The sequence below is a fragment of the Thalassophryne amazonica genome, chromosome 5 (assembly GCF_902500255.1).
Source record: "Thalassophryne amazonica chromosome 5, fThaAma1.1, whole genome shotgun sequence".
Classification (NCBI taxonomy): domain Eukaryota; kingdom Metazoa; phylum Chordata; class Actinopteri; order Batrachoidiformes; family Batrachoididae; genus Thalassophryne; species Thalassophryne amazonica.
Window position 1 is genome coordinate 111,407,277 of NC_047107.1, and position 19,344 is coordinate 111,426,620.

The window sequence follows — 19,344 nt, forward strand, 5'->3', positions numbered from 1 at the left end:
GAGCTGTGACCCTGACTGGGGATGTTGTCGGGCGGTGGAAGGAGTACTTCGAGGATCTCCTCAATCCCATCGTCAGGTCTTCCAAAGAGGAAGCAGAGACTGGGGATTCGGAGGCGGACTCATCCATTACCCAGGCCGAAGTCACCGAGGTGGTTAGAAAGCTCCTCGGTGGCAAGGCTCCTGGGGTGGATGAAATCCGTCCTCAGTACCTTAAGTCTCTGGATGTTGTGGGGCTGTCTTGGCTGACACGCCTCTGCAACATCGTGTGGCGATCGGGGACAGTGCCTCTGGATTGGCAGACCGGGGTGGTGGTCCCTCTGTTTAAGAAGGGGGACCGGAGGGTGTGTTCCAACTATAGGGGGATCACACTCCTCAGCCTCCCCGGTAAGGTCTATTCCAGAGTACTGGAGAGGAGAATTCGACCGATGGTGAACCTCGGATTCAGGAGGAGCAGTGTGGTTTTCGTCCTGGTCACGGCACACTGGACCAGCTCTACACGCTCCATCGGTGCTCGAGGGTTCATGGAGTTTGCCCAACCAGTCCACATGTGTTTTGTGGATCTGGAGAGGCATTCGGACCGTGTCCCTCAGCGCACCCTGTGGGGAGTGCTCCGGGAGTACGGGGTCCGGGTTCCTTTGCTAAGGGCTATCCGGTCCCTGTACGACCGCAGCAGGAGCTTAGTTCGCATTGCCGGTAGTAAGTCAAACCTGTTTCCAGTGCACGTTGGCCTCCGCCAGGGCTGCCCTTTGTCACCGGTTCTGTTCATTATTTTATGGACAGAATTTCTAGGTGCAGTCAGGGTGTACAGGGGGTCTGGTTTGGGAACCACAGAATCTCGTCTCTGCTGTTTGCGGATGATTTGGTTCTGTTGGCTTCGTCAAATCAGGACCTTCAGCATGCACTAGGGCGGTTTGCAGCCAAGTGTGAAGCGTCCGGGATGAAAATCAGCACCTCCAAATCCGAGGCCATGGTTCTCGAAAAAGGTGCTTTGCCCTCTTAGGGTCGGTGGAGTGTCCTTGCCTCAAGTGGAGGAGTTTAAGTATCTCGGGGTCTTGTTCACGAGTGAGGGACAGATGGAGCGTGAGATCGATAGACGGATCGGTGCTGCATCTGCATTGATGCGGTCGCTGTATCCGGACCGTCATGGTGAAGAGAGAGCTGAGTAGGGGGCAAAGCTCTCGATTTACCGATCGATCTACGTTTCCGATCCTCACCTATGGTCATGAGATTTGGCTCATGACCGAAAGAACGAGATCGCGAGTACAAGCGGCCGAGATGAGTTTCTCCCAGGTTTCTCCTCTTCTCCCGGGTCACTCGGGAGCAGCTCGGAGTCGAGCCGCTGCTCCTCCACGTCGAAAGGAGTCAGTTGAGGGTGGCTCGGTGCATCTTTTCCGGATGCCCCCTGGACGCCTCGCTGGATGAGGTGTTCCGGGCACGTCCCACTGGGAGGAGGCCCCGGGGAAGACCCAGGACACGCTGGAGGGACTACATCTCTCGCTGGCTTGGAACGCCTTGGGGTTCCCCCGGAGGAGCTGGAGGAGGTGTGTGTGGATCGGGAGGTCTGGGCGGCTTTGCTTGAGCTGCTGCCCCCGCGACCCGACTCTGGATAAAGCGGAAGAAAATGGATGGATGGATGGATGGCTTATAGATACGATATCCTTATAGATTTACATGTACCCACAGAGAAGTGTATCACAGGGAAACATACAGAATTCTAATGGAAAAAAAGAGAGTGATGCTCTTTCCTCATCCACTTCATGAGTACTTCAAAGTGCTTAATGTGTTTTTTAAACAGGGTCATGAAACACTCTGAACACTTAAAGGGCTTAATGGATTTTAATATTACAACATACATAAGTGAAAGAAATTAACTGCAATTAAAGTAACAAGACTTTTTTGTTTACATTTTAAATTACTTTGTGCAGGCTGTGTTGGCTGGATGAATTTATTTAATGGCATTGTTGAAAGTAAATGGATCTAAAGGTAATGGTGGATGGTGGGCCACGTTTTTCATTAAGAGCAAACGCAGTAGTAACAGCGGGCCGATGAAATACCACCACTCAGCTCGTGGAATGTAAAACCTCAGCCATTCTCTATCTGTTTGGATTTCCTTCTCTCTCTCTCTCTCTTTCCTCAACTCTAGTCATCCTTTCACTCAGTCCTGACTGACTGGACCACTCAGTTTCTTTCGTTAAGCTTCCGCCTATATTATTATTATTAGATTAACATTCCTCCTCAGCCTTGGTCACAATCGTAGATGTCTTGAAATAAATTCCTTCACCACCCCCTTGCATCAAGTGCAGTGAGGGGAACAGGACAAAGGGGCGAGGGAAAGAGCTGTGTGTGCAGGGTGTAAAAAATTTGGAGAGTACAGACTGCCTTCGCCTCAACGGGGGCAACTTTTGTTTGGCGGAGGAGCCTCTTTGCCCCCCTGCACCTCCTTTTTTTCCTTGTCCCTCTGTCTGTGTTCCAATAAGGGGGAGGGATCAATTGTTTGACAGACAGACGCAGCTGGTGTGCATACAGGGAACTGTGCACTGGTCCCACCCCACCAACATGCCAGAGAGAGAGAGAGAAGTTGAAACCAATTCACCAATTCCAGCTCCTGCTGCCTGTCTGGGAATCCTCCTTTCCAGTAACACCTTCTCTTTCCTCCCTCTCTGTCAATCCCCAAGTGTTTTGTTCCCTTCCTGGTCAACTGTGTGTGTGTGTGTGTGTGTGTGTGTGTGTGTGTGTGTGTGTGTGTGTGTGTGTGGTGTGTGTTGTGTGTGTGTGTGTGGTGTGTGTGGTGTGTGTGTGTGTGTGTGGGGGGGGTCAGGGTCCCACTTTCTGTGGGTCCACAACAGCTCTCTTTGCCACCCCCCACCAAACCTCCATTCTGTGCAACCAGCATCTGCAAAGGAGAGAGCAGACTTGTGTGTGTGTTTTTTTTCAGCTGTCAAAGCAGCCACAGATAGACAGCATAGTGCTGGATGTAATGTGGATTTTCCTTCAGAACAAAAGCAGTACAAGTTCTTTAACAGGCTGATGGAAAAACATCCATTTTTACATGTTGTAAACCTTCTGATTGATATGATTGTGTAGTACATGCATTTCTGTGGGTTGTTTCTGATATGATCAAAAATGCATAGGCTGTTTCAAGAAACAAAAGATTCTCAGTGTGTCAGCACATAAAAGTTTGGAAATGTTTTCCAAACTTTTACTGCAGCTTAAATTTTTACAAACCATAGTAAGTCCGTTAAGTCCATTGTTTTCACTCAGTGCACACAGCAGATCTGAGGTGGATCTGCATGTTGAATGGGCAGACGTTTTACACCGGATGCTCTTCAATCAATCAATCAATCAATTTTTTTATATAGCGCCAAATCACAACAAACAGTTGCCCCAAGGCGCTTTATATTGTAAGGCAAGGCCATACAATAATTATGTAAAACCCCAACGGTCAAAACGACCCCCTGTGAGCAAGCACTTGGCTACAGTGGGAAGGAAAAACTCCCTTTTAACAGGAAGAAACCTCCAGCAGAACCAGGCTCAGGGAGGGGCAGTCTTCTGCTGGGACTGGTTGGGGCTGAGGGAGAGAACCAGGAAAAAGACATGCTGTGGAGGGGAGCAGAGATCGATCACTAATGATTAAATGCAGAGTGGTGCATACAGAGCACCACTCTGCATTTTCTGACACAAATCCACATTACTTGGAGAAATGTGGCAGGGGTGGGGTTTAAACTGGGATCGTTCTGCACTGAAACCAAGCATTCTAACCACTTGGCCACCACCCCTGCCAGCTGCAAAATAACTCAAATATATAAATGTATTTACTGTATATAAAAAGTGGGTTGCATTTAAAATCCAGTTTTTGCTCCAGTTTTATGTGTGCCATCATGTTGACAGTGACTACGTTTACATGCCGTTAATATTCGGGTTAAGGTCAATATTCCGGTTTCTGAATCATTAGGAATAACCCGTTTACATGCTTAAGCAGACAGAGTTACTCGTGTATACATGGTCACTGGTATCATTTGGAATATCCCCATCTAAACAGCGACGCATGGACAACGTCCAGACGCACAGAGAACGTCATGACGCAAATATGCGTCATTTCCATTTCTTCTTCTTCTTTCTACCTTCAATAAAAGACATTATATTCATGTCTTTCCTCCACGCTCCAAAAGTGTGGTGCTGTGCTGCTGCATCTGGATTTTGCCATACTTGTTTACCCCTGCTTCTGTGGTGTCCAGTGGGTTGTGCGCACCGCATCCCTTGTTTCAGAAGCCATAACTGGCAACTGTCTTCTAGTGTTAGCGGAGGTTAGCCTGTAAGCTCGCCGTCGTGCTGATAATCATTCGAGTACATTTGTTTAATGAAGCTGCTGTAAATGAAGTTCATCAAAATATCGACATAAATTGCAAAGACGTTTTGCTTCTTTCATCATCCATACACCTCAAATTCCAAGCGCTGTTTTCTAAGCGAGGCGGAAAGAATTGTACGTAACACCTGATTGGCTGATTACTCAGGTGGTATGAAAATTATTACTCGTCCGCGAAAAGGGTGTATTGCTATTTATTCTTTAGTGTTTTATCCAATCATATTGGCGTATCATTTATAGGTATATGATAATGTTCCTTTCTATGGGGATATTCCGATGCGCGTTTATATGACCTGATATTCGAGTTAGAAAAGGAGTAACCCAGCGGTCATATTCGGGTTTTAAAAAACCGGAATATGAGCATATTTGGGTTTTTGCGGGTGCCGTGCGCAACCGGGTTATTGCTAATATTCCGGTTATGAAAGGGTTATTGGCTGCATGTAAACGTAGTGGGATGTGAATCGTTCAACAACTCACGATTCAATTCGATTCTGATTCTTGGGGTGACGATTCGATTCAGAATTGATTTTCGATTCAAAGAGCTCTGAGAAATAGTTATATTACTTAAAAAAAGTTTATGTTTAAGAAAATGCAGCTTTACAAGGTTAATCAAGTGATTCTAGATGTAAATTTACTTATCTGCTTTGCTTGTTCGGAGTTGGCTGGCAGTTTAGTGAAGCGCTGGTCAGTAGTCGGCAGATAACACTGCTCCCCTCTTTTAGCTCTGGGTGATGACGTAGCATGTGGGCTTGCGGATTTGAAGTGTTTCCGAAGTACTTGACTTTCATTTTGCAGATTTTGCACACTGCATAAGTCATGTCAAGCTCCTTCTTACGCAGCAAATAATAAAATCCAAAATGCGCCCAAACATTTTTCTTCAGCAAAGACGGTGCTGGCTGAATTAGCTCTTCGTCCACCATGCTAAGCTACAGCCACTGAACTCTGCATGTATGCCACCCTCCGAGGAGACGCTGTAGTACTGAAGCCGTTGCATGACAAACAGTACACGCAGCAAGTAAGCAAGAAAATGTTTAAAAAATGCTTTTTCAAAATCGATTCTTGGACATTTTGGATCGATTCAGAATTGTAATAAATAAGAATCGCGATTCGGACGTGAATCGATTTTTTCCGACACCCCTAGTAGTCAGTGAGTCGTGCAACTTGATAATTGAATAGTTTGTTTTCTGAAATGGAAAATAATGTAACATTTAGTGTTTCCTGGAATAAGAATGTTTAAGCCTTTTAATTTTTTGTGTGTCTTGCCCCCACCAAAAAAAAAACTAAATAAACACCACCTACATTTTCCATAAATTGTAGCATAGCTAAACCCTTTGCATAGGACTCTATGGGCTGTATATTTCTGCCAGTGCAAAGCAGTGCACAACACAGCACAAGTGTCATTGCTAGTTTCCAACTGATGCCATTGTCACATTGTTTAATAGCAAGTAAACTTACACTCATTTGTGTTGATCAATAGCATGGTGGTCTTAAAATAAAGTGTGGTGAGAGCAGCGCCATAGATCAGCAAAAAAAGTTTATTGCTGTGTATATAGCACAATATTCAGATATGCCTTTCATAGTGGGGTTCACAATACACGTATACTCTGCTCCTGCACACAATGATATTAAATTGAAAATCACAATTAAATGAAATACAACTTCACCTTACAGCTTCACCTCAGGCAGCTTTGGTGGTGGCTGTATCTTGTGCTCTTTTGACACTTTGCGTTCAGATCTTTTCTTACTACAAAGCCGCTCGCTTTAGTCTACATATATAGCAAAGCACCAAGTTCCAATGCACCCCGGCCATTACAGATGACAGTGTAATTGGTTTGATTAATGTTGTGCCCCATAACAACACCATACAAGCACTTTTCTCCCTGCGCCTTACTTTGGATTCAGATTAACACCATGTAAATCGTAAAGTGGAGCTGAACGCACCCCAAATGCACTTGAGGTATGTGCTTTTGACTGTGTGACAAAGATTATCATGTCCCTTACCTAAAACACAGAGGCTAGTTTATTACAGCATGAAATGTGAATGAAAATATTTCTGCTTGCTGACAGAGGATGGTAAGGTTATGTGTTCATCTCTTTCTGTCTGTTATTGTAGAAGATGTTTCAGAAGATAATGGATGAATTTTGTTAAGATGTATTGTGTTCAGGACATGTTTTATTTTTTTGATGCACATCCTGACCTGCCTAAGAAAAAAAAAAAAAAAATTCAACCAAACATGCCAATCATGATACCATGCCAGTAATTGCTCCAAAAAAAATGAATTAGTGGGGAGAATTGTATTTAAGACTTTATGAAAAGTTTTTTCCAAGTTATAAGTCAGAAATTCTGAGTTTGTAGTTTCTACTGAATGCAAGCACAGACATTAAGCATGTGTGTCCTCCTTTATGTTGTCTGTAAAATATCAGAGAAAACTCATAGTTGCTGTGGAATCTTATTCAAATTAATACTTTGGAGTAATATTAGCTGTAATTTTGTGATATACCACAGAAACAAAGATATAATAACCAGCTATATAAAGATATAATTACTTTATCAATTAAACAATGCATTATTTGGTCAAAACGTAGTGAAAAGTGTTGATCAGGTGTACCCAAAGATGATGTCATCAAATGTACTTTGTCCACAACCCAAAGATATCCAGTTCACTTTGAGAGAGGAGTAAAGAAACTATTGTTGAAAGAAAAATATTTACGAAGCTCAAATCAGAAAATTTGGATTTTTTTAAATGACTGAAAACAATTAATTGATCATCAAAATAGGTGGTGTTTCATTTAATAGTTAATTGATTAGTATTTGCAGGTCTAATACATTTCAACATGATTTCAGCTTTAACAGACACATATCTAGAATTGCATAGACTCCCATGTTGTGGAAGGATCAGCATTTGGTTGTTTTGTACGTTTTGTGCGGACTCCACCCCCCCCCCCCCCCCCCCCCCGTTTTCTGCCACCCTGCTCCCCCCCCCCTCTGCCACCCTGCGTTTTCGCCGCGCTGCTCTTATTTTGAAATGCACTGTGACACCACCCGGTGTGTTAGGCGCTCACTGCGTGCTAGTTGACGCAGCTGAGGAGAGGATGGCTGGCTGCGTCTGAACTGCTGCCTCTGCGCTCACAGAGGAGAAAGTGAACGTAAACAGACGAGGAAACCGAGTGGAGGAGAGGAGGAAAAGGAGAACTTTTCCGAGAGAAAAGCAGGAATAGTTGTCACACGTTCCCCCCCCCGGAGGGTGTCATTTTGTTGAGGGCTTTTGGAGCATGCCTGCTGAAGTGAAACAGGTTAGTGCTCCTTTCAGTCTCATTGTGTTTTCATCCTCCTTCACTCCTTCTTCCCCCAGACTCCTCATTTTTATTAGAATTGTGTTGCATAACTCATCTGTTGGATTGAAGATCACCCAGTATGCTCTTATATCGTCTTTTATGAGACTCATATTGAAGACTGGTTAGTGCATGTGTTGCAATGTGCGCGCGCTCCATGTGTACAACATGACACAGTGCTTATGACTTATGAGGTCCCTGACATACTCCTGGCCTATACTTATGCCTACAGTTTTATCACGTGATTAGCCTTTAAAGTTGGTCTGTGCTGACCTGAGAACAGGATTGATATCATTGGCTGAGATGCCCACTTGTGTGACAGCCATGGTATTGCAGCCTTTTGTCTTCCCTTGCACAGATACAGCAGGAATGTGCTTTTGTTGGGTCTGAATGACCAGGGCATAGCGTGCATACATTACTGGAAGCATTCCCGGTGTTTGAAGCGCATCCACATGCAGCCCACACCATCACAACGCTCTTTGCTCTACCAAGCTTGGCAGCATTCAGAGCCACAAAAAGAACACAAACATCCCAAAAAATAAGAGGAAACTGCTAAAAGACACACACACAAAAAATTGATTGATGAAGGTCAACTCTTGGGCACCACCGTCTTCCAGTGGGCAGATTGGGGATGTGAGTGGAGTTTCCAAGCGTCTGTCTGGCAGGCCAAACCATTCTGCCAGCTCTCCATGTTGCTGTGATAATAGCACGTTCACAGGTGCCCCTGTGGACGAGTGCCACCTGATAACTGGAGAACTGGCATTCGCCAAGAAGAAGCTGTTTTCCTCTCCCACACATTCTTTGTTCCTTTTGTTTTGTTTAGATAAGGGAGCACTACAGAGCCAGGATTCCAGCTATACTATGTTAGCATCACTCAATAAATACCTGTGTATAATGCCAGCAACCACCTGTCCAGCTCTGTATCATGAAGCAGACAAAATTGAATTTTTAGACATGATGTGAAATGACATTTTTTCTTTTATTTAACAAGAGGCCATATGTACAATATTTTGTAAATTATTGCTAAACATTCTATTATGAAGTGATAAAGAAACATGTACTTAGTTCAGGGATTGATATTCAGCTCATCAACAGATTTAATGTATTAATTCTGTTAATAAGACTGACATCTAAGAATATGAAGTGCATTTATGCAGTTACTCACCTGGGGTCTGAAATCTTAATCCCCTTCAAAGTATTCTCCTTGGGACTGCACACACTTCTCCCAGCAGTTCTGCCATTGTTAGAAGCATTTTGGAAGGCCTCTTTTGGAATGATCCTGTACCAGCTGGACCATCGCATTTTGCATGATGTCTTCTCGCAACTCAAATCAAGTCCCCTTTTAGTGTCATTTGATCTTGGGGAACAGCCAAAAATCAGAGGGAGCCATGTGAGGAGAGTAGGGAACCTGACGAATCACAGGAGTGTTGTGTTTGGCCAGGAAAACCTGAATCAGTTGAGCAGAATGAGCGGATGCATTGTCATGATGGAACTGGCGCAGTTACTTCTGTTCCACTATTAGCAGCTTCAGCCTGACACTCTCTTGCGTTCCCAAATCCATGTGCAAGTTCTTGGATGGTGACACTATGATCATCCATTGACAAAAGTCCGTATTCTCTCAGTCACTTGGTCATTTGGCTTGTAGATGGCGTATGTGCTTCACTCTCACGAGATGTGTGCTATTTTGTAAATGGTTATACTGGTCTTTTATTTGTGTTATGCTCATGGCATCTTCGATAAAAGCCTGCTGAATCTTGCACATGAAATTTCAGTAAGGTATGTCTTCTATAATACATTCCAATTCTAAGGTACAACTCTACTAGTATATACAGTGGTATATCTAAATATCTAAAAAAGAAGATAAGTAGAGTAGAAGCGCACTTAGGTGCCTGGTCTTGAGAACCAGGATTGTTCTCAACATGATTTTCGCTTGGGTATCACCAACCTTTGGTAAAATTTGATGCACTACATTTGCTCAAGTAATTCTATGAGCAAATGAGATTTCCGATGTGTGCTCAGTACACGTGTTCACTCTAATGGTGACTGCTAGTGGCTGAATGTGCTCTGTGGGTGGGAAAACGTAAGTTTCTGTACACCTCACCCACCAAATGACAACTTGCAGCTTCATTCGTTTCCGTGGGATAAATAAGTTTGGATACTTTTGGAATGCACCTCATATGTCTGATAAAGCTATGCACTTACAATAATTTGTTTTAAATGAACTTTTTAAACCCTGAGAAGCCAGGCTCTTAAAGTAGTGCTTGTGAAATATTATAATCACTATTTTTCTACAAAATGGCAACATATGGATATCAATTGAAACCTTACATTTCCAGAAACAGAATGAGTACCAAGCAACAACATTCTACCGTATCAGCATGTTCTGTGCAACGTGCTACCTAATAAGGGGGTGGGGGATTAATTAATTGTAGGGTGGGCATTTAATCAACCATTAATTTAAAAAAGTTGATTTTAATTTAGTGTGGGCGTTTAAATGAGAGAGTTGACGTGGGGAGAGTAAATCGGGAAGTGCAAGAGATTATAAGGATGAAGTGAGGGCAGCTATAAAGAAGATGATGAGTGGAAAGGCAGTTGGCCAGATGACATTCCAGTAGAGTCATGGAAATGTCTAGGAGAGATGGCAGGGAGTTCTCTAACAAGATTGTTTAATAATTTCTTGGAAAGAGGATGCCTGAGGAGTGGAGATGAAGTGAGCTGGTTACTATTTTGAAGAACAACGATGATGTGCAGAGCTGCAGAGGCATTACGTTAATCATGAAGTTATGTGAAAGAGTAGTAGAAGCTAGGCTTAGAAAACAGGGGAAGATCTGTGAGCAGCAATATGGTTTCATGCTAAGAAAGAGCACTACAGATGCAATGTTTGCTCTGAGAATACTGATGGAGAAGCATAGAGAAGCCTGGAAGGAGTTACATTGTGTGTTTGTGGATTTAGAGAAAGCTTATGGTAGGTTGCCAAGAGAAGAGTTGTGGTATTGTATGGGGAAGTCTGGAGTGGCAGAGAAGTATGTGAGGGTAGTGCAGGACATGTACAAGGATAGTGTGACAGTGGTGAGATGCGCACTAGGAATGACAGACTCATTCAGGGTGGAGGTGGAATTACACCAAGGGTCAGCTCTGTGTCCTTTCTTGTCCCCAATGGTGATGGACAGGTTGAAGGATGAGAGTCAGACAGAAGTCTCTGTGGACCTATGATGTCTGCAGGTGACATTTAGAGCAAGACTGAGTACATGTGTGTGAAGGGGAGGGAGCCCAGTGGAATAATGGCAGCTACAAGGAGTAGAAGTGGTTGAAAGTAGATGAGTTTAAATACTTGGGATCAACTGTCCAAAGTAATGGAGACTGTGGTAGGGAGGGTGAAAAAGAGAGTCCAGGCAGGGTGGAGTGGGTGGAGAAAGGTGGCAGGAGTAATTTGTGGCTGAAGAATATTTGCAAGTGTGAAGGGGAAAGTTTACAAGACAGTAGTGAGATCAGCTATAATGGACAGCTTAGAACGGTGGCATTATAAAAGGAAAGGAGGCAGAGCTGGAGGTGGCATAGCTGAAGATGTTGAGATTATCTTTGGGAGTGAGGAGCATGGACAGGATTAGGAATGAACATATCAGAGGGACAGCTCAGGTGGGACCTTTTGGAGACAATGCCAGAGAGATGAGATTGAGATGGTTTGGACATGTGCAGAGGAGGGCCCCAGGGTATATAGGGAGAAAGATGCTGAGGATGAAGCCACCAGGAAGGAGGAGAAGAGGGAGGCCAAAGAGGAGGTTTATAGATGTGCCGAGGGAGGACATGCAGGTGGTTGGTGTGACAGAGGAAGATACAGAGGACAGGGTGAGATGGAAACAACTGTTCTACTGTGGCGACCCCTAACCGCTATTAACCTTTGTAATTTGATAGTAGGCAGATAGGATTTTATTGGGCACTGCAGTCTCGTTTGAGGGCGGGCGCTAAAGGGGTAAAATATATCGCATATGATGTAATTTTTCTCCTTCTGGTGGAAGAAACCACAGCATTGTTCAACGGTTTTTGGGCAAATTACACGCAAGCAAAGTGAAAATGCAAAGAAAAAGTCATGATGCTGTGGGAAAGTAGACGTGTTGCGGTTTGTTTATAACCCAGAGCACAAATGTGTCAAGGCGGTTTTGCAGGCAAGAGAACGAGCTACTCTGGTTAGCTATGCAGGCTAACACTGACCGACACGATGTCTCCCACTCGCCACGTCTTCCCTTCTCCACTGGGGAACAGAAAAAAAACCCACTTTCTGCAACTGCTTTGGTGATTGCAGCCGAAAACAAGACAGAACTTATTCTGTGTATATATTGCACAATGGGACCCCATGTCCCCGTAAGTGGTCAAATCCCACAATATCACACAGGGTTCAAACAAGACTGCGGTGCCCTATTGATGGATCCTGTAAGATTTTGTTTAGTAATGGTAATAGGCACATCTTCTTGTTCATAATGTATGCATTGGACGATGGTTGTCACAGAGGGACAGATAGCTGTGTAAAAAGGTGAAAATGCTTTGGCCCATATGAGAAAACATGACCTCTATGGAGAAAACAATAACATTTATTCCAAGTTCATCAAAAAAGTTCAGTGATTTTTACTAAGTTTGGTGAAAGACAAACAAGCCAACAAACAGGTGCATGGAATTAATAGCTAGAATTTTTTTTTTTATATAAAATTGGTTCATCAACTTTCTGTAATCCTGCGAATGGACAAACAACTGCCAGTGTTTTGAGATTGCTCGAGGAATTATGGGTATCACATGACCCATGGTACACATCAACAACATGTCAGCTTGACGTCCTCCAGAAGCCTCCATAAATGGGGTGGGGAGGTGCAGAATGAGCTGCCTCCTTGTGTCTGTGACCCTTGTTGGATTGCAATGGTTGCATGCTTCAAGCCAGATCAAGCTTCGTGTCGTGACCTTTTCAACTCAGCTGGGCATTCCTGTTCCAGAGAACACCTGCTTAAGCTGTGCTGAAACGGTGTAGGTCACTGTGACCCCAGATCATGCTAGCTACAAATGTAGGGATTGTAGTTCCTTTTTTGTTGTTGGAGTTGTTGTCTTTTTCTGTATTCTGAAGATTTGTGTAAAACAGAAGCTTTCTTGCCACTTGATTTCTTTCCAGTGGCCTTTTCCAACAGTTATGGACTGAGACATATTGTGTGTCAATCAGGGTATCTGATAACTCTTTTTTCTGTGCCAAAGATGGTAGATGCCAGGAGTGGGTGAGAAAGCTGCCCATCTGCCTTGACCTCATTTTAATGCTACAGTAGACTTTGCAGTAAAAGTTTTAGCCCACTGCAGATCCCTGCATAGCCTTTAATTACTGGGGTAGCCTGCACCAGACCGCGTATGAGTTAAATGTAAACTCGCTTTTATTTTAGAACTACACACCAGAAGGGTCGTGCCCAAATTCTCTGAATTTAGTGCTCAGACTGTAGAATGTTCTGCGCATTAAAAATGGAAGAACAGATTTGTCGTGAAGGAGGAAGGAAAACAATATAAATAATCCAGTACTCATCATCCTTCCAGGATTTATCAAAAAATTCTACTTTGCTTTTGTTCTGCAGCGAGAAGCACCCATCTGAATAACAAAATAATACATCAGTGATTCAGCCAAAGACTAAACAAGGTCTTGTCTTCAGATTGTGGGTTACTGTGAAGCTCCTGACAGGTAGGGGGGCTTTCAGCAGCAGCTAGTGATCATTTCCTTCTCCAGTGCTGTTTGATTTCTTACTGAAATTAAAAAAGCCGTCAACTCTCTTCCATTTTTTTCTGTGGTGATGTTTTGTGTGACAGCCCAACTCTCTTCGTGCTCTCTTCTATGTCTTTCTTCTCGGGGTTGAGGTGCTCAGGCTGCCTTTTGTGGCCACAGAGGAAGTTGTGCAGATCAATATTTGAAGACATACAGAGCATGAGAATTGCCATTGTATGAGGAGAAAGGGTCATGCAAGAATAATGGCAGTGACCGGAAACATGAATAGTCAGTGTAAGAGGTTTGGGTGGGGGCAGGGTGGGGTCCTAAGTGCGGTTGTGCTTTGAAGGATGGCCTTGGAGAAGGTTTATCATATGATGGGTGCCTGCTGTTGCCAGATGGCTGAGCTGTTGCACAGTCTGTCCATACTGACCATACTCGCCATGTTTCCCATACCACTCCCATGGCTGGACGTATCACATGTGACCCATGACACACCATGGTTGACATGCTACACCTCTCTGTCCACTAACTATATGAAAGCCCGCCCTCCTGCACGCTGACATCGTTTACTAGCTTTTGGTTCAAGGTAACCTGAACTGACTTTATGTGGTAACAGCTGCATCTGCACATGATAGATACCCCTCATCATCCACACGGACCCCTCACTAACACCCACTTTGCTGTTAGTTCTGTCAAATGTACAATAATGGAAATTTGTCCTTGCACATTCTTGTGTCAACAGTTCATGAGAATGTTATTGTTTTTGAATGTCAATTTAGTAATAATAAATAAAGCAAAAGACAAAGCTAATAGCCAACATATCATTCTGTGGTTGGCTTATCTGATCCAAATGGATGCATTTGGACCAAATCATTCATGCCTGGCTAATTGCCATTGTTGGAATTACCTCCAATATTGAGAATATGTTATTACCCACATCTGTCTGTTGTGTGTTTGGCTGTTTTATTTGGTGGGTTGCTAGCAGGATTATACTGTGTTCCTCTAGGGATTAGCAATGCATATGTTAACCATGCCATTAAGTGAAATGTACAAGGCTGGAAGATGGGTGCTTTTTGTTTGTTTGTTTTTTGTTTTTTTCAGGAGCCGCTACATGTAATGTTTTGTGTGGGAGGTTAATTGTAATGCAAATTATAGCTAACGTCTCCCTTTTGGACAAATTTATGTTGCGGTAAAAGCATCTGGCTAGTTGATGTGATAAATGGCTGTATTTTGGACACCGTTTGCTTCCACTCCCTCATCAGTCAGCTGTCAGTTTGATGTCAGAATTACAGTCTACTTGAGGAATATTTCGTCTCCATTGGTGTACCACTGGCCCATACAAATGGTGTCAAATGAAAGAGAAAGGAAAGAACCTTGAAAGCATGTTTGTGTCTTACGCCAATTGAATCTTGTAGCTGCAGCTATTTCTACCCAATCAGGTGGTGGTCTCTTAAGAATGACCTGCCCTTTTCCTGATTGCACATAGTCATGTGAATGTTATGATATTTTGAATATCAGTACTAAAGCCAGTCATAGGAGCAGAACGTGTCAAACCTTCAACAAATATTCAGTCGATGACAAATAAATCAGCCATACCTGGAACCATGAAGGAAAGAAAGAAAGAAAAAAAAAAACATCAGTGGTGTGGGTGATATTTTGTTTTTTGAAGCAGTGGTTCTCAGCCCTTGGTCGTCAGGTACCACTAACCTGCACCTTTTCCGTGGCTCAGTGCTCTAATCACACCTCATTAACTCAGTCAGGTGTGTTGAATGATCAAGAAGGACTACTTACCTGAATTAATCAGGTATTGCTGTTGCATGGAGAGGTGAAAAATATTGACCTCATAATAATAGTATTTATGTAATACTTTTCAGAACAACTATGTATATTTCATTCATAACTGAAATAATACAGTTATGTAACGATACTAGGGCTGAAACGATTAGTCGAGTAACTCAAATAATTTGATGTTCAAGGCAAATTCTGTGCCTCGAAGCTCCGTTTAATGTTGTAGTACATATGCCAGGCCTGTGTGTGATGCTGTAACATCCCCAGAAAAAAACAGAAGACTATAGCATGCGCATAAGCCGTGTAAGGGTTAATCAATGTAGCACCAAAAGCTACAGCTTCTCAATGTGACACACAAAGCCTTTTAAGAGAAAAGGATCTACGCTGATCATCTAAGATGGACTGACTGCGGTTCGCTTTAAATACGCAGTGCGCATTTAAAGCGAACCGCAGTCAGTTGTTTAAATGACACTCGCCTTTCCAGACGTACAGCGGAACGCACTGCTGCAACGTCAGGGTTCGTAACATCAGATCTTAAAGTTTTGAGTCCGTTGTATTCCCCCCCCCCCCCCCCCAAAAAAAAAAATTCTAAAGAGACAGCAAGACGGAGGGAGCGAGGGAGAGAGCGCTTCATGTACTGTTTTGAGAACGGAGCGCATTTCCCAAAATAAAACTACTTCATTTAGTCATATTTGGAGTTAGTTGTTAATAAATTGTTAGTAAATTGTTGGAGTCAGTTTTGGTCAGTTTGGATAAATTGTCGCACCGCTTTGCTCACATTCAGATGCAGCCTGACTGACTGAGGATTACACCGACCGCCTGCGCTTACCCAGGAAAATACATATGATATATGCTTTGTTATATTTCATTAGTATGACCAGAGCAGATGGTCACCCCTCTTAGTCTGCTCTGCTTGAGGTTTCTGCCTGTAATCAAAAACACCTGAGGAAATTTCTCCTTACCACTGTGGCGAATGTGCTTGCTCATGGGGTTGGTGAACCTTAAACCTTGCTCTTGTAATAGTGCCTTGGGTTGACATTTGCTGTGATTTGGTACTGCATAAATGAATTGAATTGATGGCAGCTCCCATCTCCTGGCACCTCAGTCTGAATCATTTAGCTTGTCTTTCTGCATCTGATGGAAATCTGTACATCGAAGTTGCCTCCTGGTTGCCATATGCTCGAAATGAAACCATTTGTCCTTCGAGTCAGCAAGTTGAAAATGAGAGACGATTGATGAATGGGATTAATGATTTGTAAGTCACAAGTAGCGAGCCTTTCTCCCCAATGAAGATGCTAATCACATGATCTCATAGTGACATCAGCCGCACAGGGTCTATGTATATTATAGTATGCTGTGTGTTCCTGCTTGTATGAACAGGTCTCTGCTTGCTGATGTTTGCACAGGGATGCAGCATTTGATGTGATGTGATGGTGTTCTGTGGAGCACTAGCGAGACGATGCCACTCATCTTTTGGCAGCACAGAGCTCCCACCTTCCTTGTTTTCTTTGGCTTCCTCTCTATCGGCATGAACCCATTTGGCTCACTGACAGTATGACCAGTCCAGACCTGCAGTCTTTCACACACTGTGTGACCATAGGTGGGAACCACAATGCTCACCTAGCTTGTGTCATGAGAATTTGTTTTTAAATTATTATTTTACAAAAGTCAATAGCAATAAATTAGGAAGTAATCAGGTTGTTCAGAGATGCTTTCATGCTGCTATGCTTGGAAACTGCTGAACCCACTGAGCTGAAGATGCAGTGCAATAATGAGATGGCACCTTATTATCGCGCTACAGCTGTCACTTTTTTTGTTTATATATTTAGATCTATAGGGTGACCATGGGGGGTGTGCACAGGGTACACACACTGTGCGCCTTGTTCATCTTCTCCTTGCACATCTCTGTAAACATACATCATCTTTTGATTGGTTCCAACTAACATTCAGAATGTATTTTGTGCTTTTCATGGTAAATCCTGCATGGGTGATGTACAGACTCAGAGGTTGGCTCACTACCACAAACATGCACACAATAGCACTTGTACCAACGGTTACAGAGGAGCATCTATGGCTTATTTAATTCAATTTCTCTCCTCGTTGGAGACTGGCTTCCCTTTTAAATGGGAATGAATGTCACTATTTTTGGATGTATAAATAATTTTCCTCTCTGTGCAGTTATGTTTTTGTATAAATCAGTAACAAGATCCATATTTTGGTCAGGCAGATAAGAAAACTATCCAAGAACTCCCCAGATAATGCAGAAGAGGTTTCATCACAGTTACTAACCACAAAGCCACTGAAGTAGGAATTATGTACACATGTGATTTTGTGAACATCATGACTCATGACAATTATCCAGGTACTTACTTACTTGTAAGTAATGCAATCGCATCTCCAGGTGTCATGGAGATGCGATTGCAAAATGTTAAGTTACTGCACTGTTAAGTGATCTAATTGAAGAGAGGTGGAGAGAGAAACAAACATCCTCTTGGGATGATCCATCCATCCATCCATTTTCTTCCGCTTTATCCGGAGTTGGGTCGCGGGGGCAGCAGCTCAAGCAAAGCCGCCAGACCTCCCGATCCACACGCACTGGATTGGGAGGTCTATCTATGGGATGATATTGCGTTAAATCAGCATTATTATTATTACCATGTTCTGTCACTTTTGTGTTTCTGAAAATCTGTGGATGTGTTACAATTGTGATTGCATCATTTTTTGGGTGCATACTGTGTGTGTGTGTGTGTGTGTGTGTGTGTGTGTGTGTGTGTGTGTATGTGTGGCTTCAGGTGGGATCACTATAATTGGCTTTTCATCAGAGACTGTGGTTAAAGTTGCAGATGTGATGGTTTTTGGGCAGCACTATAAGCAGATGAGGACCCCAGCAATCCTTAATGGTGGTGATTAATGACACCGGATCTGCAGAGTTTGGCAGACTGCTTCTCATGTTGTTAGATCATGAACTCTTGAACAGACAGAAAATCTTGTTTTCCCAGTGTCTGTACCATAGATTAATAGCTGGCAGAGTGAATGCTGATGGACAAAGGTGCCGCAGATGAATGTGACACTGATTGGTTAATTTCTGCCAAGGGAGGAAACCAATCATTCAAATGCATCAGAAGGTTTTTTTTTTTTTTGTCCTTCAGACAAACACCACTCAAATTGAGCCTAGTGGTGGATTGATCATTATGATGTGTGCTGTTTTCTTAAACTAATGCCAGTCTGTAGCATAGTAAGAACGTCTGAAGTGTTTATACACTATTTACTTAATTACTTCATCAAGGGCAACCAAACACAGTTTATGTCTGTCTGCACACACCTAAGAGGGTGGTTGGCTCTCACTGCGGTATTGTATCACTTCCTGTTCCGGAGCACAGCGGTGTTTTGCTGTATCTGTTAGCTGTTTAATCTGCGCAGTTAGATTGATCTAGTTAACTAGATAACAATTTGTTTCACAGTGTAATCTTCACGTGCCTTAACTAAAGCACTCCCTCTGCTGAATCACCTCTAAATTATTTACACATTATTCACTTTGTGTGTTTTTAGGAATCCGCTAGCTTAGCGCAGCTACTAGCTCTTAGCCGGTTTAGCATGATGGCTTCTCCTGTCTCTCCCGCACTTTTCTGCTCTGGGTGTGAAATGTTTAGTTATTCCTCGGCCTCCTTTAGCAGTAACGGTACTTGTAATAAGTGTAGCTTATTCGTAGCTTTGGAGGCCAGGCTGGGCGAATTGGAGACTCGGCTCCGCACCTTGAAAAATCCTACAGCTAGCCAGGCCCCTGTAGTCGGTGCGGACCAAGGTAGCTTAGCCGCCGTTAGTATTGGCGACTCTGTTTTGAGAAATGTGAAGTTAGCGACACCAGCAACCATAGTCAATTGTCTTCCGGGGGCCAGAACAGGCGACATTGAAGGAAATTTGAAACTGCTGGCTAAGGCTAAGCGTAAATTTGGTAAGATTGTAATTCACGTCGGCAGTAATGACACCCGGTTACGCCAATCGGAGGTCACTAAAATTAATATTGAATCGGTGTGTAACTTTGCAAAAACAATGTCGGACTCTGTAGTTTTCTCTGGGCCCCTCCCCAATCGGACCAGGAGTGACATGTTTAGCCGCATGTTCTCCCTGAATTGCT

At 43.4% G+C, this 19,344-nt stretch overlaps 1 protein-coding gene across 13 annotated transcripts in view; it reads left to right on the forward strand.

Annotated features, from left to right (window-relative positions):
* The window catches only part of arvcfb (ARVCF delta catenin family member b), an 865,966-nt gene that overhangs the window by 478,772 nt on the left and 367,850 nt on the right, over positions 1-19,344 (forward strand). The window contains exon 1 of one of the 13 annotated variants that reach the window (XM_034171107.1): positions 7,424-7,657. The exons of the other annotated variants lie outside the window; for them this stretch is intronic. Within the exon in view, the coding sequence (XP_034026998.1) occupies positions 7,637-7,657 (21 nt within the window). The 5' untranslated portion in view covers positions 7,424-7,636. Of the gene's footprint in view, positions 1-7,423; positions 7,658-19,344 lie in introns of those variants that run through there. 13 annotated transcript variants of the gene reach the window in all.